At 40.9% G+C, this 25803-nt stretch overlaps 1 protein-coding gene across 1 annotated transcript in view; it reads left to right on the forward strand.

Moving 5' to 3' along the window:
* plxna4 (plexin A4) overlaps positions 1 to 25803 on the forward strand; it is a 376636-nt gene that overhangs the window by 325382 nt on the left and 25451 nt on the right. Inside the window, exons 7-21 of the mRNA XM_062064905.1 lie at positions 759 to 912; positions 2569 to 2668; positions 2745 to 2859; positions 16622 to 16822; positions 17066 to 17162; positions 17577 to 17767; positions 19526 to 19677; positions 19744 to 19867; positions 19980 to 20116; positions 20422 to 20589; positions 20654 to 20747; positions 22172 to 22411; positions 22475 to 22621; positions 23946 to 24180; positions 24337 to 24479. Coding sequence (XP_061920889.1) covers positions 759 to 912; positions 2569 to 2668; positions 2745 to 2859; positions 16622 to 16822; positions 17066 to 17162; positions 17577 to 17767; positions 19526 to 19677; positions 19744 to 19867; positions 19980 to 20116; positions 20422 to 20589; positions 20654 to 20747; positions 22172 to 22411; positions 22475 to 22621; positions 23946 to 24180; positions 24337 to 24479 — 2298 coding nt within the window. The remainder of the gene's footprint in view (positions 1 to 758; positions 913 to 2568; positions 2669 to 2744; positions 2860 to 16621; positions 16823 to 17065; positions 17163 to 17576; positions 17768 to 19525; positions 19678 to 19743; positions 19868 to 19979; positions 20117 to 20421; positions 20590 to 20653; positions 20748 to 22171; positions 22412 to 22474; positions 22622 to 23945; positions 24181 to 24336; positions 24480 to 25803) is intronic.

Here is a 25803-nt window from a genome sequence, read left to right on the forward strand (position 1 = left end):
ACTTGTGAATATTAAATCTATACTGCAACCTGCACACTGACTACTCTAAAGTGTATTTATGTCTACGGTGTTTTCCCTTGAGAAACGATGAGTCAAAACAATTCATGCTGAAATTCTTTGCACCCTTTTTTTTCTTTAGGGTTCCCATGTGCATTTGGCCCTTAAATACAATTTTGAAATGAATATCCAGCATGCAACAGTGCAATTTGATTTACCGAGGTCAAGCCTCGATGATCATTTCCCCATCTGTGCTGCTCCGAGGGTCAGGCGCCGCCATTGTTGCTTCCCCACCTCTGTGCCGCTCTAATGGTATTCATAGACTGTCTGGGTGTGATCGGACTCATTCCGCAGGAGTGTTTAACCTTTTCCCAGTGTGTCGTTTTACCCCAAGGCGACGCCACGCCGTTCCCAGGATGATTGGACTTTATATAAGACATAGGGCTTCTTTAAGGAAATGTTGAGTCCCGCCTTCAAATACCTCTGACCGACTTTAGGGCGTTCGCCCTTTCATTAAAGAGCAATCTAAAAACAGCAGGACTCAGCCGTTCTGTGTTGCTGAGCGGGCCTTAAATCAAAAGCCTTGACCCAAGTCGTCCTCAGCAGACACGCTGGCCTATCAATATGTATATTCTGGTCTTGACCCCATTGGTCCCACTGCTTCCCCAGCTCCATATTCAAGTTTTTTGTTTTTTTTTACCCCCTTGAGCTGACACTGCTAAAAACCTGCACTCATGCACATCATCCTGTTTCTCCTGAAGCTGGTCCTGGAAGCACACAATGTGCCAGAACTGACCGCCGGGGTCAACTGCACCTTCGAGGACCTGGCGGAAATGAGCGGCCTGGTGGAGGGGAACCAAATCCGGTGTTTCTCTCCCGCCGAGAAGGAGATGCCTCGCGTCGTCGTCGACAAAGGTAAGCGTATCTCCCAGTATTTTTTCTTTTCTTTTTAGCACTGGGAAGTTCTATTTCTGTCCGCTAATTAGTCAGTTCTCGCTTGACACACAGGGAGGCTTGTAGGCTTCAAGGTAACTTTTAGGCAGCCTAATTAGGACGGATCCACTGTCAGGGGTGCTTTACCTTGATTGATGAATGATTCTGGCTTCGGAAGGTAGCGAGGTGACCCGAGTGCGTGCGAAGGTGCTGCTGAATTAAACATGAAGTCCTTCATTAGGCTCAGACAAAAGGACACGGATGAGGACGAGACACCTTGTCCCTCAAACACTCTCCATCCCTACAGAGACCTGAGGATAGTCTTTCATCCTTGCTGATAGTCAAATGATGTTGACATGTTATATTCATTTATACGTCATATCCAAATATATGTTATGTTATCAGGCAGCAACCAGTGGGAGGGAACTTTAATTGCGTTTCATCTTGTTTGCTGCCAAACAGGCTGCTTGGACCAAAATGTCTTCGCCTCCAGAGCGTGTTTTCGTCTTTCTGTAAAAATAGTCAATAGATTTTCAGTCGCCAGAATTTTACTGTAAGAGTGGTACAGTTTTCAATCTACAGTAATGCAATGTAAAAACGACAATAGATTTTACAGTTTAAAAAAATGGCAGCTAAAACGGTAAAACTCTGGCAACTGAACTGCTTTTTTTTTTTTTTTTTTACTTCAAAATCTACTTTTTTTTTAAGACAGTTCGGTAAAGTGATAAATTTTACTTGTCATTTATATTAATTTTGCTTTTTTTTCTGCTCATAATACTAAAATGATTCTTTATGAAATGTTTTCATATTTTTGTGTGTCTGGATGGGATTATTTGGATTCACATAGTTTTTTATGGGTAAAATTGCTACGGATTTTCGTACGATTCGGTTATAATCAAACGTCTTGGAACAGATTACTAAGAAAAACCAAGCTAAAACTGTACTTACATGCTACAATCAATGCAATATAGCTAAAAAATATCCGATAATATTAATACAGTAGTGCCTTGTTTTTGTTTGTAATGTGTTTGAAAATGTCAGACGAAGACCAAATCGTACAATAATTGAGATGATATGCTAAAACCAAATCACACTGTGAAAAAAGTAGATGTTACGGTAAAATCTTACTGCGAAAATAATCGTTTTACCATTTCCAGTAATACACTGTAAAAATGACTTTAAGGTAAAAAAACTGTGGTACCATTTTTCATTTTATAGTAATGTACTGTAAAACTGAAAATTATAGATTTCACAGTAAAAAGTAACAGTAGTACTGTTTTCCCATATGCACTTATGCACTGTAAAAACCACTGTCACCACCTGCTAGTGACGACGTGCTTGCTGTCAATTTTGCGGGACACAAATAGATGTGTCATCAACAAAAATGATCACGATATAACAAAAGTATTAAAATAGCTATCGTCAGTCAAATGTATATCATTAATATTGTACATCATCTATATTGTGAAACCCTAATTGTATTATGCAGTATCGTCAAACCGCCATATCACATTACTTGATCGTATCGTTACACACGTATGGCGATACATATTGTCCATGCCAATATCCAGCCCTAACAAATAATATCAATGAAGAATTTAGTCTTCATCAACTGGTGTACAATTTTCCTGTTTCCAGGCGACCACCAGATCGTGCAGCTCTATCTCAAGTCCAAGGAGACCGGCCTGGCGTTCGCTAACACCAGTTTTGTCTTCTACAACTGCAGCGTCCACAAGTCGTAAGTTCTTGCATTCCTCTTTTTTTGCATCTTTTTAGCAGTTCACACGGCATCCCTTACGTGTATTTTTGTGTAGGTGCTTGTCCTGCGTGAGCAGTCCTTACCAGTGCCACTGGTGCAAGTACAGACACGACTGCACACATGACCCCAGGACTTGTTCCTTCCAGGAGGGACGAGTCAAGAAAGCTGAGGTCAGTAAAGTCTTAAGATATGTGCTCTCAATCGTAACGTGCTTGTGCTTCAAACTTAACGGTTAAAGTCTGTCCTGTTCGACTCGTATTTGAGCGCTGTCATCCATGATCACATTGTGTACACTGGAGGAGGTGAGCCAAGGCATGGCATGACTGCATGCACAGAGTCACAGATTGACAGTAATGTGATCGCTCAGGGTGAGTGTATCGATCAATATAATGTAGGGGATTTTAACCTTTTTGACCTCCGGTCCATGCCAATAATAACACTGAATTAGTAATCGAATTGTTTATTTTAATCATCTTCAATAATTACATCTAATCTACTTACACTTTACAACCTTGTCAAATTATATGAGAGCATGTGTTAAACACAAATATTATTATCAAGGCTTAGGTCAGGCTGATTAAAAAAATAAGTACTGACCAAAATACTGCATAGGAAGGGACTCAGAAAAAATGATGAAAAATACATTTATATAGAAATATGTTGTGCTAAAATAAACAAAACAAAAAGAATGTTTCTTAACTGAACTGTCAATGAAATTAAAGTGCAAATGAAAATACATCTTCACCACTTTAGTCACAATTTTTGCGCTTAAAAACTTCTCTGTCTTCAGCTACAAATTTTTCTGTTTGAGATTGTCATTACTGCCACAAATGGTGCAAAAGTGTATTGCAACTGAGTGCCACAGCTAAGAAACAGATATTTTTTGGCGGCCCTCTAGGGGGCACTCACGGCCTAACACTTGGTCCTATGGGTAAGAAACACCGATACAATGTGTGTATATATATATATACAGTTGTGGTCAAAAGTTTACATACACTTGAAGTACATAATGTCATGGCTGTTTTTAGTTTCCAATAATTTCTAGAACTCTTATTTTTTTGTGATAGAGTGATTGGAGCACATACTTGTTTGTCACAAAAAACTTTCATGAAGTTTGGTTCTTTTATGAATTTATTATGGGTCTACTGAAAATGTGACCAAATCTGCTGGGTCAAAAGTATACATACAGCAATGTTAATATTTGGTTACATGTCCCTTGGCAAGTTTCACTGCAATAAGGCGCTTTTGGTAGCCAACCACAAGCTTATGGCAAGCTTCTGGTTGAATTTTTGACCACTCCTCTTGACAAAATTGCTGCAGTTCAGCTAAATTTGTTGATTTTCTGACATGGACTTGTTTTTTCAGCATTGTCCACACGTTTAAGTCAGGACTTTGGGAAGGCCATTCTAAAACCTTAATTCTAGCCTGATTTAGCCATTCCTTTACCACTTTTTATCACGTACGGGGGGTCGCAGCTTGCTGCAAGGTTCGTTCTCCCGGGATGCAGACGGACTACTCCGGACAGGACGTGCAGGTAGGAACATGATTTATTGTCGAAATAAAACAAGTACCAAAAACAGAAAACAAGTCAGAGGAAAAACGTGCCGATCGCACTGGACGCTAAGACTAACACTTAGCATAGACTAGAGACAAGGAATACTCACGTAACGGTAGCAAGAAGCAAACAATGAAGCCAGGCCGATTTACCGGCAAAGGCAGGATTAAATAGTCCCTCTGATTAGTGCTCGGGAAACAGGCGAGCGTCCCGAGCACCAATCAGAGACAGGTGGAAACAATAAGCACCCATGGTAACTAAAAGCGAACAAGGGTGCACAAAAACAGGAACTAAGGAAGTCCAAATTTAACAGAATATAACAAAAACATGATCCGGACCACGGATCATGACACTTTTGACGTGTGTTTGGGGTCATTGTCCTGTTGGAACACCCAACTGCGCCTAAGACCCAACCTCCGGGCTGATGATTTTAGGTTGTCCTGACGAATCTGGAGGTAATCCTCCTTTTTCATTGTCCCATTTACTCTCTGTAAAGCACCAGTTCCATTGGCAGCAAAACACGCCCAGAGCATAATACTACCACCACCATGATTGACGGTAGTCATGGTGCTCCTGGGATTAAAGGCCTCACCTCTTCTCCTCCAAACATATTGCTGGGTATTGTGGCCAAACAGCTCAATTTTTGTTTCATCTGACATCACATGGAGAAAGATAAGACCTTCTGGAGGAAAGTTCTGATAACAGGACACTCTCTCTCTCTCTCTCTCTCTCTCTGACTGACTTTATTACGTTTTTTATGTTATTTCGTTGACATTTTTATTTTTATATACGGTATATATTTTTCAAACTTTATTTCACCTATATCGACATTTTATTCAAAAGGTTTTGTTACATTGCCGAGAGGAACAAGCGGTAGAAAATGGATGGATGGATGATGTATTTTTGTAATTTTTAATGTAGTTAAAAAAAATAATTACTTGAATACATGTTGTACTAATATAGTGTCGTATCGTTGTATAATTTTTTATTAAAAAAAATACTTTGTCCTGCAATTGTACAACTAACTAGAGACGGATTCACAAACTTATCCAAATCAAATTATCTGTATCGGCGATACTAACCCTGTATTTACTTGGTATCACATCGATACCAAAATTCCAAGTAGCAATCACTCCTTACAAGTTCTTAATGCTTACTCAATGCTTTCATAATACAAATAAACGGAAAGGTTAAAAATATTCCAAAGGTAAAAAAAAACGCCCGCGACTACATTGCTGTGCATACTAAAGTCCTTTAATTCATGGGATGGTCATTATTGACAGCTGCCACCTTTCACAGTCGAAATAATCAAAATGACTCAAAATAATCCACAAAGTAAAAGAGCGGTGTGGAAATGATGGCATTTGCTGAATTATGCGCACTATTGGCTCACTGCCGGCCAACTGCAGCCAAGACAAACTGCCCTCCAGTTGGTTTACACGCTTCTAATGCCCCGAAAGCAAAATATGTCTCACTTTGATGAGAATTTGTGACCCACTGGTATGTGTGCATGTGTGGGTATGTGTGTGTGTACTTTTGGCCTGTAGTTTTCCATAGGACAGTTGTGTAATTCTAGCCTGAGGTGCGCCATGATGAAGATCAGCGGCGAGCGCGGGGACAAGTCAGGCCAGATTGCCTTGTTTTGATGAGCAGTCTGCTCTCGATTGTGTTATTCTGCCAATATTTCCCCGGAGCCGTTCAACCTGCGCAGACGATATTATTTTCTCTTTTTTGCCGCCGCCTTCCATTATCCGTTTTGAACCTTGTGCTTAGTCAGGCCGTGCTCTTTGCCAGGTTTACTTTTCCAATTAACTCAGACGCTGCCGGTCAATATTGACGGTGGATAATAAGGTGCCAATCCACCTCCTCCTATTGTGTCGCCGCCATCACCGCCGTCTTGAAGGAGAGCCACAAATAAAGCGAGAGGATTATGCATTTGCACATTAATGTCGTGCCTCTTTTTGATGAGCAGCTATTTTACAGCTTTAATGACTTTTCATTTGCTTTTTATTAACCTCTAAAATACCAGGTCAGTTTTCAGTAATTTCTGTTTTCCTTCCGTCTTTACTCTTCTTTACATCCGGCCGCCTCTTGGCTGTTCTCGATTTAGACGTTTGTTTTCTATCTTTACCTCCGACGTCATCCACAAAGGCCACTTCTTGTTGGTTACACCACAACTGTAACGCTTTCAACTCGTTTTGAGCTTGGTCTTTTATGCTTAAATTCGTTAGATTTTTTTTTGTTTTGGCTTTTTTTGTTTTCCTCTTCTTTTTTAATTAATTTTTTATTAATCTTTTTTTGTTTTCCAATGTTTGCCTTCTAGGTCTTTCAAAAAGTTCACTCCTTAGTCGTTTTATTTTAGGGGGTTTGTGGCTAATTTTAGTTCACAATTGGTTACAACAAGTTTTGAGTTTTGACATTTCTTTTAAATGTCTTAACTTTCTGAGTTTTTATTGCTTATTTTTTTGACATTTTTGCCGTTGAGGACTTCCATCAAGTACACTCCTTTACGCCAGGAAGTTTGTAATCAGTGTAAGTGAGTTAATTAGTTAGCAACATGACTCAAAACCTATGGGCGTATTATGATGAAACTTTCAGAAAATGTCAGAAATGGGATAAGGAGCAAGTGATTACATTTGAGGCTGATCTGGATTACCTTCTTCATTCAGGACTTTTTTTTTTTACTATTGGCAGGTCTGTGCTGTTAGAGGGCTTTTCTTGTTCTTTCTTTCGGCATGTTTTATTTTTTATTTTAATTTTAGTCCACATCGTGTTGGGTGCTCCACTGTCTTAGTTTGTACCAACTTAGAGCTTGGTGAAGACCTATTATTATTTACCTAACATATTTTACTTGTTATGTTGGATATTTTTCTATAAGGTCTTTTATAAATTTGGTCACTAATTTTATTTTGTAGCATTTTGTTCCACATCTTGTTGAGTGCAGCACAGTCTTGATTGTTTCAATCACTTTAGAGCTTGGTACATGCCTACTTGCACGTTTCCTTTGGGTTTTACCTTAATGGTATTTTAGTAAGTCCACTCCGTAAGCCTTTTGTTGGTATATATTGTTTAGACTTTAGTCCCTATCACCGTCTCAATGGTTTCTACCAATTTTGACCTTGATACAGACCTATTAATGTATTTGACTTCCTCGTTTTTAGCATGTTTTGTTAAGTATTTGTCTTTGTATAAAGCCCACTTTTTGTGGACTCTTTGGTTCTCAATGGTATTTTTTCAGATTTTGATCCAAATCTTTTTGCCATAGTCTTGGTGGTTACAAACAGTTTAGAGTTTGGTGTCTGTCTACCTCAGGGGTGTCAAACTCAAATACAGAGTGGGCCAAAATTTAAAACGCGGGCCAAGGTTGAACAAATTAACCTTTTAATAGGGACCCAAACAAGTTTTGCATTGAATATTGAACAAGCAAAGCTTATATAACTTTATAGTGACATGCAAAATCGAGTTTCAAATAATAATAATAATAATTAAAAAATATTAATGGTATATCAAATACAATTTAAATAAAACTGTAATGCCTCTTTTCTATTTGCAGCCTTCTGAGGTAAATATCAACATTAACTTTTTCCACAGGCTAATAAATTAGAAAATAAAATAACAATGAATAAACCAACCATTCAGGACTTTAAACTGCTCAGTTTGCAACACACTGATCTAATCTGATGTGCCCAAGCCAGATACCTGGCATCTTTTCTTGGATGCTGGTTCATTAATGTCAGGGCTCAGGCTTTGAGTTGAGGCACCTTTCATTATCGAACAAAGTTGTTCATCAGTCATTATTTCTCGTCCACCCGGACCACAGTCTTAGGGGTGTGCTTTAAAGGCACTGCGTTTATCGTCCTCCACGAGCTGTCGTCACATCTGCTTTTCATCCATTTCAACAACGTGCCGGCCCGATCACAAAAAATGTGCGATTCTAGAACGCACACACACGTAAATGTAATGCATACTTGGCCAACAGCGATACAGGTTACACTAACGGTGCCCGTATAAATAACTTTAACACTGTTAGAAATATGTCCCACACTGTGAATCCACACCAAACAAGAATGACAAACACATTTCGGGAGAGCATCCGCACAGTAACACAACATAAACACAACAGTACAAATACCCAGAATCCCATGCAGCCCTACACCCCCGCTACCACCAATGGTTGAGGTGGGCGGGGTTGGGGGGGCGGGGTTGTATATTGCAGCCCGGGAGAGTTAGGGCTGTATGGGATTCTGGGTATTTGTTCTGTTGTGTTTATATCGTGTTACGGTGCGGATGTTCTCCCGAAATGTGTTTGTCATTCTTGTTTGGTGTGGATTCACAGTGTGGCGCATATTTCTAACAGAGTTAAAGTTATTTATACGAGCACCGTCAGTGTAACCTGTATCGCTGTTGGCCAAGTATGCTTTGCATTCACGTGTGTGCGTGCTGAAGCCGCACATATTATGTGACTGGGCCAGCATTCGCTGGACTGTGTGAAAAGCGATTTTTGGGAGGGACACTGAAATTTTAGAGTCTTCCGGGAGGGTTGGCAAGTATGAGAATTAGCGGTGAATGCGTTGTTACCGCGGCACCGCCGCTGAATATAATCGGCGGGCCAGCTCTACTGTTAATTTGATATTGCCTCAAGGGCCAAGTGAAATTACACGTCGGGCCAAATTTGGCCCGCGGGCCAGAGTTTGACACCCATGGTCTACCTAAAGGGGAACTAGACTTTTTTTTTTTTGCCTATCGTTCACAATCCTCATGAAAGGAACAATCCGTAGCGCTGCTCGAAAGGAGTCTTCATTCATCACTCCAAGCAATGTTTGTAAGTTTTACAATATAACTAAAACATTTCTTACTTACTAAACCATCTAATGTGTGATGTTTGTAGGAGTGTTTTCATGCATATTTGTATGTGCTATCGAAATGTAATCAAGCTCGCGTTCTTAGCATTAGCAAATTTCTAACACGTTTACAAGTGTCTGTGTAATCCAGGGGTGGGCAATTAATTTTCACCGGGGGCCGCATAAGCAAACCCGAGCACTGCTGGAGGGCCACACGACAATATTTCAATTAAATTTTGCTCAATATTATTTTTGATATACCGTAAGATAAATAATAATGATGATAATAATAATAATAATTAATAATAATAATAATAATTTAATTTAACCTAACTTAACTTTATACAAAAGCAGATTGCTTTTGATGGTCACTTTATCCTGCATTATCCAACATTTTTCCCCGTCAGATTTGGACAACCATCTGTTGTTAAAAATAGTTTTTAATCATATTTATTTTATATTGTTTTTTATATTGGTTTTATAAGTAATTGTTTTTTCTTTTTATTCAGTCATTGGTGGAGCTAAGGATAATATTTGAATATTGTTTTTAATACCGTAATTTCCGGACTATAAGCCGCTACTTTTTCCCCTCGTTCTGGTCCCTGCGGCTTATACAAGGGTGCGGCTTATTTACGGCCTGTTCTTCTCCGACACCGACGAAGAGGATTTCGGTGGTTTTAGTACGCAGGAGGAAGACGATGACACAATGATTAAAGACTGACTTTTCATATACCGGTAGGCTGGTTATTTTGATAACGTACAGGTGAGCACTTTGTATTACTTTGCACCGTTGTATTATTTGTACTCTGCACGAATGCTGTTCGCCATGTCAAAGATGTGAAAGTTTGATTGAATGATTGAAAGATTTATTGTTAATAAATGGGACGCTTTGCGTTCCCAAACAGTCATCTCTGTCCCGACAATCCCCTCCGTGGTAGCAGGAACCCCTATATACTACGGTAATTACACATCAAAACCCTGCGGCTTATAGTCGGGTGCGGCTTATATATGGAGCAATCTGTATGTTCCCCTAAATTTAGCTGGTGCGGCTTATAGTCAGGTGCGGCTTATAGTCCGGAAATTACGGTATTGTTGTGCAGCACTTTGGAAACATTTTGTTGTTTAAATGTGCTATATAAATAAAGTGGATTAGATTGTCACACCTGCCAGCTTGTCCCATTTCAGTCCTAACATGTCCAAATACGCATTTACCTATGTGAACAAGTCATTACCTGTGGTTGTCTCTTTAATTGACTGCATGGCTGCCAGCTACTCCGTGATTTGAAAGTCTGCAGTTATCCCACGTAAGAAGAAGAGCAGCTGGGCGGTGTCACGTACATCACAGCTCTCATCCAAAGTTAGCCCCCCCCCCCCTCCACACCCCTGATTGTAAATAATGTAAATAATTCATTGTATTATGATGATAGTATATATGATAGTATATATCTGTATCATGAATCAATTTAAGTGGACCCCGACTTAAACAAGTTGAAAAACTTATTCGGGTGGTCAATTGTACGGAATATGTACTTCACTGTGCAACCTACTAATAAAAGTCTCAATCAATCAATCAAAGCGAAAAACAGTCCATGTCTCCGGGCATACAGCGCAACAAAGTCCAATAAGCACTCCTTAATAAACTCTCCGTCAGAAAACGCCTTACTTTTTCTGGCGCTTTTGTGATAAATGACAAAACTTGCCCTGACAGCTGCATCTCTGGGGGTGTGAAATATGGCAAAAAGTCCTTGTTGGGTTTGCAGTTTTACTATAAACGCATCGTCCTCCCTTGCGCGCGCTTCATCAGACACATTCCGGTATTTTCCCTCGTGTTTCTTCGTGTAGTGGCGATTAAAATGATATTCTTTAAACACAGCAACCTGTGTACCACACATTAAGCACACGGCTTTACCTTTAATTTATGTAAAGAAATACTTGCCAGTCCATGTCTTGTTGAAAACACGCCATTCGTCATCAACTTTTCTTTTTTTAGCGTCTCATCACTTGTCTCTATGCACCTTCACTCACAAGTTCCCCCCGGACATACGGGATAAATAACACATTTCAAAATAAAAGTAGCACAGTTGTATTGCGCGCACGACATAGATGTTTTTTAAACTTTATTTTGTAATTTGTGATTGCGCCATTCAATTCACTCACAATCGCACACGCGCATACGTCCACACGGAAGTAATACAAATAACGCTTTTCAAAACAAAAGCAGCACTGTTGTATTGCACACTCGACATAGATACTTTTTTAAATGTATTTTGTAATTTATGATTGGCCTCACGCGGGCCGGACAGGGATGCGCAAAGGGCCGGATGCGGCCCGCGGGCCGTACAATGCCCAGGTCTGGTTTAATCCATCCATCCATTTTCTACCGCTTGTCCCTTTTGGGGTTGTGGGGGTTGCTGGAGCCTATCTCAGCTGCATTCGGGCGGAAGGCGGGGTAAACCCTGGACAAGTCGTGTTAGTATTACTAATTTAATGTCATTCTTTTTGTATTGTTTCAGTTTCGTAAATTCACCAAAACTTCGCCGTGGAGTTATTAAGTCTATTTAGCTAATTGGAGAACTAGCTTCCGCAGCTCGTGGGTCCATGACGATGACTTCTGTTATGTTTGATCAGCTGTTTTACTGCCGTGTTACAAACACTGTTTGGAAACAATTAAGTAAATAAACATTTCCAAAAACGTAATTTTTTTTGCGGTTTATAGTCCGGTGCTGTTAATATATGTACAAATATTTTTCCTTCTAAAAAATGTTTGGTTGTGGCTTAAATAAAGGTACTTATTTTCTGTTTCGGATTCTTGTATTTTTTTTCCAATTTCCTTTCACTTCCCAGTTTAGCTCTCAGACTGACTACATACCTGTACTTGGGTTTTTCTTTCAAGTTCTACCTTCGATGTCTTCCATAGTCCTCTTCTTGGCGCTTTTCTATGAGCAGGTGTTTAATGACTTTGAAGTTGCTATTTATCAACTCTCTAGTCCGAGGTCAGTGGGGGATTCTGGACAGTCTTTCCACAAACAAAGCAACACGTCTGCTGCTCCTTACAATGAAGAGATTATGCTAATGATAGACGTCCCGCTAACCCTCCCTGCTGGTTGAGCTCGCCGTTAGTATGCATGGCGTTAAAACCCGGTGGCACGGGCACGCGGCTCAGACAAAAGTTTCACCTTCACGTGCCTCAAGGACTTAGCCGTGTGGATTAACGTTGTTTTGCAGAACATTCCTGGTCACGCCGTCTGTGTGATTAAAAATTTGCTTTTCGTTCTAATAATATTCATATAACGCATGAAGCGCCTTGGCTTTTACTGGAGTTTATTTAGCAGCGGCACATTGATCAGGAAGGTTTTATTAAGGCAGCTTTAACAGCCACCGTGCAGGCGCTGCAGATGAAGGATCGATCGACAGGAAGGACACAACTTTGGAGTGTCTTCACCCAAGGAAACTTTTGAGACCCTCCTCATGTTCACACCTTACGCTACTATAATTACCACGGGATTTTCTCCGACATTTTCACAACTCCCACGCTGCTTCCTATTCAGTCGCTCTCCCCGCACCCTTCACACCTCCCACCAGTGTCTAATTAAAAGATCTAAGGAGGAGAGGAAGGGTCAGCGTGGCGAGCATGTCATCTGTGCTCGTTACTTAAAAAAAAACACATCTTTACAGAATATCGCCACATGTCATGATAGCCCTTAGAAAATCAACTCAACCACATTATCTGGCAGCGACCAGCAGGGGGCGCAAGTCATTCAGACCCAACGTGTTTCCTGCTCAACGGGCTGCAAGACAGAGTCAACATAAATCTTTGGTTCTCATGTACGTCGCTCGATTTTAGAGGAAATTAATGAATGAAATACGTTTATTTTGGTCATATAATCAACAATCAACCATTTTGTGTGACCAGATTAACAGTACAGATTAGACATATTTAACAATCATACACATTTACACACAAAAAGAAAAGAAAAGGAATGGCTGAAGCCAAAGCTTATATTTGCCTATCCTATACATTCACTGAAAATTAGATTGCCTGGAACATCAACGTTAAAAAAAATCAAGGGGATGAAAGTAATCGTTACTATATTTTATAATTTTCAATTATTTCACCTTTTAAGGTTTTCTTAAACCTTAACAAAGAACTACATGTCTTCAGTTCATCACTGAGCTTGTTCCACCATTTAACTCCTAAAACTGAAATACATTTGTATTTTGCATTTTGTATGTGAAATGACAAAAACAATGACATTCTAAATGTAATTCATCCATCCATTTTCTATCGCTTGTCCTGTTCGGGGCCGCGGGGGGGTGCTCAATTAATTGTAGGATGGATGGTGGTATCAGACTAAACCAATCAAACCCAGAGTTCATGAGTTGAAATGTGTTGTGCTTGAAGAAAGTTAGGCTATTTAATTGTTCTCACTTCTACGCCCTCGTCTCTTGGCAGAATGCAGCCTGATGTTTTTTGTTTTTTTAAATGCTGCTGTTAGCCTGTGTGTGTGCGTGCGTGTGTGTGTGTGTGTGTGTGTTTATGGCGGGGCGTATCTCTGCCCGCCCCTTCTGTTATTTATCACGTCCCGGCCATCGAGGAAGAAGTGCGTGTACGTGCATGTGTGTTTGTGATGTGCATGCGTGTGCGAAACTGCCAAAAAACACATTGACATTACATCAACTTAACGTCGGCATCAATCTCAACAGGTGACGGCCGCCATCAACGCCAGCATCAGTTGATAGCACACACACACACACACACACACACACACACACACGCACACACACAAACTAGTGTGTGTGCGCTAATTCGATCAAGCCTAATAAAATCATTAAATTGAATGTAGTACTTTTTTTATATTATTTAAAAATATACATGTAAAATTTTTTTTTTTTTAAACATTTCGTTTTTAAAAAATTTAATAAATTGAAATATTATTCCTAATTCATTTTTCACCCAATCTTGCCTGCTGGGTTGCCGTGTAAACGGATGCTGCTGCTGCTGTCTTGTGTTGTCTATCACAAATGTGGTGTTTCACTATTAAATATTTTTTGGACAAAGTGTTGCTTTAGGACACTTCATCTATGGCGTAGATCTGTGTTGTGTAGATTCATCTAGAAGTCGCCTGCCTCCATAGAGCAGATCACATTAATGGCCGCCATTGTTCAAATGTGTGCGTGTGTGTGTTTCTGTCCTACTTGTATAGGAAAATGAGATGTGGAAGAACGAACACACCACCTCTGCATGTGTGTGTGATTTATCTATAATGACTTTGTGAATAGTGTCACACACACACACACACACACCCCTCTCTGAGTCAGTCACTCAGGCAATCAAGTGGCTTTTAATAAACTCCACACGAGCGTTATTATCGCCTGCTACGCTCCACCCGCCTTATCTTCTGCTCTTCTTCTTTTTGACAAGCTCCTCCAGTCACATGACGGCCTTTTTTTGCGCTTCTGCTTAAAAAATTCTACAAATGTGTGTTTCCTTCTTTAGTCTAGTCGTCTCTTCTCTTTCCATTTATGCTCAGGAGAGCTTCCATAAAGTGCTAGTATAGATCCTACCACTTTAACCATTGTTGTTGTTTTACATTTCAGTGCTTTTACAAGTTTGGTACGTTCCCATGAGATCACTTTTGCACCTTTCTTACTAATCGTTTTTATTTGTAATTTAGTCAATATCTTGGTAGATTTCTATCATTTCTTACCAATCTTTATTTGTAATTCATTGTAGTCCATATCTTGGTACATTTTTAGAACTTCTTGTCTGCACCCTTTTTACTCTTTTTCAAATTTTAGTCCATATCTTGGTTCATTCCAATAACATCTAGTCTGCGCCCTTCTTCATTTTGTATTATTATTATAGTCCATATTTTGGTACATTCCTACTTTTCATCTGCACTAGAGATGTCCGATAATGGCTTTTTTGCCGATATCCGATATTCTGATATTGCCCAACTCTTAATTACCGATTCCGATATCAACCGATACGATATATACAGTCGTGGAATTAACACATTATTATGCCTAATTTTGTTGTGATGCATTTTCCAAAATAAATCAACTCAATTATGGAAAAAAATGCCAACACGGCACTGCCATATTTATCATTGAAGTCACAAAGTGCATTATTTTTTTTAACATGCCTCAAAACAGCAGCTTGGAATTTGGGATATGCTTTCCCTGAGAGAGCATGAGGAGGTTGAGGTGGTTAGGTGGTAGCGGTGGGTGTATATTGTAGCGTCCTGGAAGAGTTAGTGCTGCAAGGGGTTCTGGGTATTTGTTCTGTTGTGTTTATGTCGTGTTACGGTGCGGATGTTCTCCCGAAATGTGTTTGTCATTCTTCTTTGGTGTGGGTTCACAGTGTGGCGCATATTTGTAACAGTGTTAAAATTGTTTATACGGATACCCTCAGTGTGACCTGTATGGCTGTTGATCAAGTATGCATTGCATTCACTTGTGTGTGTGAAAAGCCGTAGATATTATGTGATTGGGCCGGCACGCAAAGGCAGTGCCTTAAAGGCACGCCCCCAATATTGTTGTCTGGGTGAAAATCGGGAGAAATTCGGGAGAATAGTTGGGAGGGGCGCTGAAATTCGGGAGTCTCCCGGGAAAATCGGGAGGGTTGGCAAATATGACTGGGAGACGCAACTGCTCTGTACTTCTCCCTACGTCCGTGTACCACTCCGTACAGCAGCGTTTTAAAAAGTCATACATTTTACTTTTTGAAACCGATACCGATAATTTCCGATATTACATTTTAAAGCATTTATCGGCCGATAATATCGGCAGTCCGATATTATCGGACATCTCTAATCTGTACCCTTTCTTATTTTTTTTTTTTCTTTCTGAATTTTAGTCCATATCTTGGTACATACCCATAACTTCTTGTTGCCACTCAATTTTTTTTTAAGTCCCTATTTTTTGGTACATTCCAAAGACATCACGTCTGCACTCTTGATTTGTTTTATTTTTATTTTAGTCCAGTTTTTGTTGGTTGAACTACATTCTTAATGGATTATAACTGTTTCGAGTTTGGTACTGTCCTATTAAAGGTTTTTTATGTCCAACTTTCTCAAAACTGTGCTTGTTTCATTGGATTTTTGTCTTCCATAATAAAATTTCCTCTTCGGTGCAGTCTTAAACATTTCAACTTGTTTTGAGCTTGATTAAATATTTGATTCATATTTTTCTTTTGTGACTTTTGATTTTTACTTTTGGTCATTCTCCATTGTGTCTTAACAACTGCGCTTTGCCACAACAGTATAGAGTGAAAGTATCCTTGTCTGGGCATCCTGCACCATGCTCTCAGACTATCGCTAAGTTTGAGTTTCTGATGAAAGGTTAAACGTATTCTAAAAGAAACTAAAGAGTTCTGTTGTGATGGAATGAATGCCGTGAGAATTCAATGACCTGATGAATGACTTCCACAAGTCAAGTTCTTGTCGGCTGCACCATATTCTCAATGGGTTTTTGCTTGGTTCTTGGTGAATTTAAGATGACATTATCACAGTGCAGCATCTTTGTCTCTTCCAGGAGTGTCCCCAGCTGCTGCCAGCAGGCCGCGTCCTGGTCCCGGTCAACGTGGTGAAGCCCATCACCCTGCGGGCCAAGAACCTCCCCCAGCCTCAGTCGGGTCAGCGCGGCTACGAGTGCCTGCTGACCATCCAAGGCAACGAGCACCGTGTCCCCGCCCTCCGCTTCAACAGCTCCTCGGTGCAGTGTCAGAACACATCGGTGAGGACCTCGACGAGGCTCTGGTGTTTGCACACAAGCTTTCCCTCCTTATGTCCGCACTCGTCGCTCTGAGTGCTCGCGGGATTTGTGCGGCGTGTAATCGTTGCGCAATGCAAATATTTAGATTGAAGGACGAAAGCTGTTATCTAGCAGCACAACAGTAATCTTTGCAAGTGTGTGTACGCAGCCACCTGTTGACGTATGTAAAAATGGTATCCCCCTTTTGTGTTGCCGTGGTAACAGTACTTCTACGATGGGATGGAGATGAGCAGCCTTCCTGTGGAGCTGACCGTCATCTGGAACGGAGACTTCAGTATCGACAACCCCGCCCACAACAAAGGTGGGCACCATTAACTCTCACACACACATAGGCTAGGGCCACTCGTCTCCATGGCAACAGGCGGGCGGCGGGTGCTGATGTTGCTCCACTCTTTTCTACACCTCTCCTTGTAAAAACATCCCAATAAATATTGTGGCATCCGTCGTTAGGATAAGGATGATGTTGCATTTACTGAGAAATGAAGAAGACGAAGAGGAAGCGTCTCCCAGGGTGTCACGAGATGGCCGATCGCACCTCACGCTAATTAAAAAGCAGAAGCGGCTGGCCTGTTGCCATGGCGATAGCATGTCAAACGTGCGGAGGCGTGAGGCAAACGAGATAATGAGGCGAAGATACCACTTCTGTTTATTCTTCTCAAACAGTGTAATTTGTGTTAAATTCCCCACTTTGTCTTCATCTCACTTTGGTGTGTAGTCCACCTGTACAAGTGCGACGCCCAGCGCGGGAGCTGCGGACTTTGCCTGAAGGCCGACCCACTGTTTGGCTGCGTGTGGTGCAAAGGAGAGAAACGCTGCACCCTCAAGCAACACTGCCCGCACCCCGAGAACCAGTGGCTGGAGCACAATGGCATCAACAGCAAGTGCACGCACCCCCGAATCACCCAGGTCAGTACCCCGACACTCACTTGGAAAAGGGGACGAATAGGCCACACGCTGATTATTGAACCCCATAAATCACATCAGCTTGAAATTTCTCATGCAGCTCAATGCACCCTAAGAACTAAACAAAGTGGGGGGGTTTTCACCAAAACACCCTAAAATTTGATGCACACTTTTAGTGAACTGACCAACATGTCTGTCAAATTTCAGCAAGATCAGTTGACAGACATCAAGCAAAACAGTCAATGCTTATACAAAACCCAAAACCAGTGAAGTTGGAATGTTGTGTAAATCGTAATTACAAACAGAATACAATGATTTTATAATCCTTTTCAACCTATATTCAATTGAATAGACTGCAAAGACAAGATACTTAACGTTCGAACTGGTAAATTATTATTTTTTACAAATATTTGCTCATTTGGAATTTGATGCCTGCAACATGTTTCAAAAAAGCTGGCACAAGTGGCAAAAAATACTGAGAAAGTTGAGGAATGCTCATCAAACACTTACTTAGAACATCCCACAGGTGAACGGGCTAATTGGGAACAGGTGGGTGCCATGATTGCGTATAAAAGCAGCTTTCATGCTCAGTCTTTCACAAACAAGGATGGGGCGAGGGTCACCATTCTGTGAACAAATGCGTGAGCAAATTGTCCAACAGTTTAAGAACAACATTTCTCAACGAGCTATTGCAAGGAATTTAGGGATTTCACCATCTACAGTCCGTAATATCATCAAAAGGTTCAGAGAATCTGGACAAATCACTGCACATAAAATAAGCCCGTGACCTTCGATCCCTCAGGTGGTACTGCTTCAAAAAGCAACATCAGTGTGTAAAGGATATCACCACATGGGCTCAGGATCACTTCAGAAAACCACTGTCAGTAACTACAGTTTGTCGCTGCATCTGTAAGTGCAAGTTAAAACTCTACTATGCAAAGCCAAAGCCATTTATCAACAACACCCAGAAACGCCGCTGGCTTCGCTGGGCCCGAGCTCATGGACTGATGCAAAGTGTAAGTGTTCTCAGGTCTGACGAGTCCACATTTCAAATTGTTTTTGGAAACTGTGGACTTTGTGTCCTCCGGAACAAAGAGGACAAGAACCATCCGGATTGTTATAGGCGCAAAGTTCAAAAGCCAGCATCTGTGATGATATGGGGGCGTATTAGTGCCCAAGGCATGGGTAACTTACACATTTGTGAAGGCACCATTAATGCTGAAAGGTACATACAGGTTTTGGAGCAACATATGTTGCCATCCAACGTGCCAACTTCATTGGTTTTGGGTTTTATATAATCTTTGACTACAGATACAGACCAAAAATGTCAACTGTAGAGGACGCTGCTTCTCAGTAGGACATATGGATGTCTGAGAAACATCAGCTAAGGGAACATGGAGGACCATGCAGGGTCCATCATTAGTACTAAAATACTTCAGCGTGGACGATCGGTTTGATTAATCAAATTATACGCAGACTAAAGCAGTAATGAGATGTCTCCTTGGAATTACATCCGGAATCTAATGAATTTCCATTCAAATCAACATGTTTTAAAAAATATATGTAAATTTGGTCTTTTTTACTTTAAAAAAAGATTGTTTAGATTAATTGTCTTGTATGTGGGTCAAGCAAATTATACATGCAACCCAAGCAAAAGTCTTGTCTTTAAGAAACGGTCTTTAAAACTAATACTATTAAAAACCCGACATCCCGCAATTATTTTTTTTTGAGCATGTTCAATATTTTTCCATATTTTTAAAGGTTACACCCCTGCGAGGTCCCAGGGAAGGCGGGACGCTGGTGACCATCCGCGGTGAGAACTTGGGCCTGGAGTTCCGTGAGATCCAGGCCAACGTGAAGGTGGCGGAGGTGGAGTGCACGCCCATCCGTGACGGTTACATCCCAGCAGAACAGTTCGTATTCACACAATTCCACCTTTACATTGTTGTCCTGTTTGCTGACACACACTTTGTCCTCAGGATCGTGTGTGAGATGGGTCGAGCCGAGATGAGCCAGTACACAGGACACGTGCAGGTGTGCATCGGCGTGGGCGAGTGCAAACCGGAATTCACGGCCAAATCATACAAGTATTATTACTTTGTGGTGAGACGTTTTTGTCATGTCAGCACTTTATGACGCAATATCACTTTCACGTCCGCCGTGACTGGCCAGGTTTCACGAGATATTTTCTTCTTTTTTTTTTATTTATCCTCAGGGTCCGAAGATCGGAAGCATCAAGCCCAACAGGGGGCCCGTCTCTGGGGGGACGGTGGTCACAATCGCTGGCGCCAACCTGGACGCCGGCAGCAATGTGTCCATCATGTTTAAGGACCAGCCGTGCACTTTGCTCAAGTTAGTGACGCAACTCTTCTTCATCTCAAGTAATATAATGATGTTGTTTTATAAGGCAAACATTGAATCTGTCATCCGTTATGGCATCTCCACATGGTTTGGAGATCTGTCTGTCAAACTCAAAACCCAACTTCAAAACCTTATCAAGAGGGCTGGTAAAATAATTGGCATGCAGCCCCCTTTTACCGTCCAAGAAATATTCGACAAGACTGTGAGGAAGCAGGGTCTTAAAATCACCCGTGACCAGTGTTGGGTTAGTTACTGAACCCAACAAACTCACATGGATTCTAACCCTTCACCCGTAGACGCGGCGGCCTGTGGCTGAAGTGCCGCACCCATGCGTCTCTGCACGGCTACGGAAACGTATCCGTGTCGGTGAGCATCGACAAGGCTCAGCTTCAGAAAGACCTTCGTTACGTGTACGTAGAGGACCCCACCGTCACCAAGATAGAGCCCGAGTGGAGCATCTACAGGTAGGAACTATTGTTGGTTGGCGTCCTCCTGCAGCGTCTTGATGGTCTTATCTTGTTTTTGCAGCGGACACACCCCAGTGACAGTGACAGGAACCAACTTGGACATCATCCAAACGCCTCTCATCAGAGCCAAATACAACAATCACGAGACGCTCAATGTAAGCCGCCACAGATGAATGAATGAATGGGAAACAATGGAAGACTCGACGTTTGTTTGAATGAAGGCGTTAATGTTAATGGAGACGGCGTGGCGCGGTTGGGAGAGTGGCCCTGCCAGCAACCTGAGGGTTCCTGGTTCAAGCCCCATCTACCAATCTAGTCACGTCCGTTGTGTCCTTGAGCAAGACACTTCACCCTTGCTCCTGATGTGTCGTGGTTAGGGCCTCCCCCCATCAGTGTGTGAATGTGTGTGCGAATGGGTGAATGAGGAATTAGTGTCAAAGCGCTTTGAGTACCTTGAAGGTAGAAAAGCGCTATAAAATATAACCCATTTACAATGTTCAATCTAAAGATTGTAAAAAGACACATGACAGGAAGCTTCGCCCATATTTGTCCAGTCTGACGTTCAAGGATCCCGTTAAAGGGAGAAGTGCTCATTTTAGCCCTCTGAAGGTTCTTTTTGGAATGTTTGACTGAGTGATACTAACTTTGTCAGTTTAGGTGGCACTTGGCTACATTATAACATCATGCTCATATGTTATACTTGGTGTATATTGTTAAATCACATAAAAAAGAAAATACTGTTGTTTTTAGAAATAGACATAGCATAAATCAAAAAGAAGTCCTTAAGCGTTATAAGCTACTTTGTTTTTCCCAAACCCTAATCCTGTTTTTTTAAGTATCCAAGACGGTGGTTCTTAACCTGGGTTCGATCGAACCCTAGGGGTTCGGTGAGTCGGCCTCAGGGGTTCGGCGGAAGGTCAAGACACACCCGACTCATCGTGTAAATAAAAACTTCTCCTTATCGGCGTACTATGGATACCCCTAAACAATGTTCCCTCTAATTTTCCATCTGATTTGCAAGTGTGTAATTTGTTGTGGTTCATTTTGTGCACCAGTAAAAAAAAACATATAACTTTGTCTTGAATTTGAAAAAAAAAAAAACTTTTAATTTTCACTAAAGAAGGGTTCGGTGAATGCGCATATGGAACTGGTGGGGTTCGGTACCTCCAACAAGGTTAAGAACCACTGATCTAAGAGGTCCGAATTAAACCCATTTAGGTCCTGGAGGGGTTCGGGAAGGTTCCAGATTAACCCAAATGGTCCCAATAAAAAATGGAATGGCCCAAAGGGGTTCGAAATGCACCCTAAATGGCCGCTTGGCCCCGGCCCCAAACTCTTTGGTACATATCAGACTTTTTGGAACACCCAAATTTTAAAGTTGTTTTGGGGTCCTCTGGGTCCTTAAGGTCTGTTAGTGTTTTCCTGAGTCCTTTTAATTTTCCAGTGCAAGAGGTTAGTCCCAATCTTTTACGGACACTTGTAAAAACAAAAAGTGCCCCTAAAAGTCTTAGCTTTTTATTTTATAAATGACCCAATCTGCCCGAGAAACTCATCTTCCCCTACCTTCGACCTGTTTCAGTTATGTCAGGTCCTAAGTCCGACGTCCATGCAGTGCCAGGCCCCTGAGCTCCCCATCAGCTTGGCCCACCAGCAGGAGGTGCCAGAGAGGCCCGACGAGTTCGGCTTCAAGCTGGACGACGTGCAGGCGGTCATGGCGCTCAACAACACCAACTTCATCTACTACCCCAACCCCGAGTTTGAGCCTCTGAGCGCGTCCGGAGAACTGGAGCTGAAACCCGGATCTCCCATCATACTGAAGGTACGTCAGGATCTGAACATGGAGTTCTCTTCAGTGCTTGAGAGTCTGAGTTCTTCCCCGCAGGGACGGAACTTCCTCCCGCCAACCAACAGCGGGAACGGCAAAATGAACTACACTGTTCTTATCGGAGAGAAGCCCTGCATGTTGACCGTGTCTGAGACGCAGCTGCTGTGTGAGTCGCCAAACCTGACAGGTCGACACAAAGTTCTGGTAAGTTTCTACTTATGTTTCTTGTTACCGACCAAACCAGAAAAGCGACATTAGGTCCAGTGTTTGTAATAACGCCGTTATAACGGCGTGAGTAATGCCGTCACTTTTACTAGTAACGAGTAATGTAATTTATTGCTTTTAGGTCTGTTACAACGCCGTTACAGATAGCTTAAAGTAACGTGGCACGCTACGTTTGATGTGGTTTTATGTCGACAACAAGACAGCGTCATAGGTGCAGCAAGTTCAATGCAGGAAATATCTGTTTACTAGCGAAAGCAACAATCAGCACCGCACTAAAATTAACTTGATATCAAACAGGAAGAGGCACCATCACACTGTGACACAGCAGACGACAATGATTGAAGTGACAAACATGCCATCCAAACAATACACCGTTTGTTGACAAGAAGATATGACAGCCATCGAAGCACATTAAATGTCTTTATTAACCAAAGGTAACAATCTGGTGAAAAGATTCAAAAGAGCCGGCGTCAGAGCCGACAAACTGCCGCTGCTAACTGCTAAAGCTAACAAACACTGCTTCGTTAAAACGCTCGATGATGTCACACGTCACTAGGCAACAGGCACCATATTTTAAAAGCACACACACCCACACACTGTGCTCTCATAATAAACGTCTTTCAACTGCATATGCCAGATATTAGTTTTGTTTTTTTTAAAGTAGTAATTACTTTCCTTAGTAATTAATTACATTTATTAAAGAGTAATTCCGTTAGTGATTTAATTACTTTTTTGGTAAAGTGACGAGGAACTATAATTAATCACTTTTTTAAAGTAATTTTAAGATCACTGTTTAGTTCATTTGCTTGCTGAAGGCGTGTATATGAACTGTGGAAGGCTCAAATTGGACAAAATTAAATTAATACATATTTAAATAATTAGTTAAATATGCCAATAATAAATTATTATTGGAAATAAATAAATGTGTCAATAATTTATTTATTGTAAAACTACATTTAATTATTTCAATATTTAATTATTGATACAATTGTTTATGATTTAATTAATTATTTAATTATTTATTTATTATTTCATAAACGTGTGTCAGCAAATCACAAAATAATTACATAATTTCATTTATTTTTAATAATTAAAGGCTTAGGTAAGTAAATGTACTTTTAAATTGAGTATATTATTTCTCAACACATTTATGTATTTAATTCCAATTATAATCAATTAATGACACATTTAGGTGAATATTTAAAGATGTATTCATTTATTTAATGTTGTCCCATTTCACCCTCTATATTAAACAACAAGGGTTGAAAAATCAATATGTCTGTCGCCTCCGTCTTGTCCCTAGGCTCGGGTGGGCGGCATCGAGTTCTCCCCCGGCGAGGTCCACATCACGTCGGACAGCCCGCTCAGCAGCACGGCCATCATTGGCATCGCGGCGGCCGGCGCCCTGCTCCTCCTTGCCATTGTCATGGTGCTCATCGCCTACAAGCGCAAGTCTCGTGAGAGCGACTTGACACTGAAGAGGCTCCAGATGCAGATGGACAACTTGGAGTCACGGGTGGCGCTGGAGTGCAAGGAAGGTATGAAACTGACCCTCCTGTAGAGGACAGTCACTATTATTTTTACTTAAATAGTTATGTGGCGTGCATGAGAAAAACGCATAGGAAAACTTTAGCTCTCTGTGTTTCTTCTTTGTATCCTCTTCACATCCATCATGATGTGTTTGTGTCCGTTAGCTTTTGCAGAGCTACAAACGGACATCCATGAGCTGACCAGCGACTTGGACGGTGTAGGAATCCCCTTCTTGGACTACAGGACGTACACCATGAGGGTCCTTTTCCCCGGCATTGAGGAGCATCCTGTTCTGCGAGACTTGGAGGTGAGCTTCAGCTTCTAAGAGCAATTAAAAGTCAGTCCATCAGAGAGAAAGAAAAACATGAAGTCATTTATCCCGCTGACGTTGATTGACAGCCATAATTGAGCAGGTCGCCTTGTTCCATTTAGGCCGTGATTGACCCCCGTTTGGCTGCCTCTCAAGGTTGCTGATGAAAATTTGCCAGATATTAATTATGCTCTAATTGGCATAAATGTCAAAGTGTGTGAAGGAAGCAGACGGCTGCTTTTAGGTGTTTGATGGCGGCCTAATTGTTATTGATGTGTGGCAGAGCGATAACAGAAATAGCACAGGGATATTAGAACTAGAGATGTCCGATAATATCGGCCGATAAATGCTTTAAAATGTAATATCGGAAATTATCGGTATGTTTTTTTTTATTATCTGTATCGGTTTTTTTTTGTTTTTTTTTGTTTTTATTAAATCAACATAAAAAACACAAGATACACTTACAATTAGTGCACCAACCCAAAAACCCTCCCTCCCCCATTTACACTCATTCACACAAAAGGGTTGTTTCTTTCTGTTATTAATATTTTGGTTCCTACATTATATATCAATATATAACAATACAGTCTGCAAGGGATACAGTCCGTAAGCACACATGATTGTGTGTGCTGCTGGTCCACTAATAGTACTAACCTTTAACAGTTAATTTTACTCATTTTCATTAATTACTAGTTTCTATTTAACTGTTTTTATATTGTTTTACTTTCTTTTTTATTCAAGAAAATGTTTTTAATTAATTTATTTTATTTTATTTTATAAATTTTTTAAGAAAGGACCTTATCTTCACCATACCTGGTTGTCCAAATTAGGCATAATAATGTGTTAATTCCACAACTGTATATATCAGTATCGGTTGGTATCGGTTGATATCGGTATCAGTAATTAAAGAGTTGGACAATATTGGAAATATTGAATATCGGCAAAAAGCCATTATCCGACATCCCTAATTAGAACCAAGGGTGTCCTAATACGATATTGATGTCGGATATTGGTCTGATATTAGCAAAAAACGAGTATGCGATGATATCAAAAATGCAAATAAAATGTGTGATATGATGTCTGATACAAGCAGTTTTACAACGTGTTTACTTGTGCTAAGCTGGACAGCCAGTTAACATCTAAATGTCCTCCAATAAGCACACAAGATTGGTCTTTTCTTCTATTTTAGTCAAGTCATTTACAAAAGGTAAACATGGTAGGCTATAGGCTACTAGGAGCTAGCAGCTACAGTACAGCTAAGCACACAATAAATAGCACACAAGCTAGACATACTGTACGTAATAATAATTGAACAATATTG

Source organism: Entelurus aequoreus, linkage group LG12, assembly GCF_033978785.1.
Source record: "Entelurus aequoreus isolate RoL-2023_Sb linkage group LG12, RoL_Eaeq_v1.1, whole genome shotgun sequence".
Lineage (NCBI taxonomy): Eukaryota > Metazoa > Chordata > Actinopteri > Syngnathiformes > Syngnathidae > Entelurus > Entelurus aequoreus.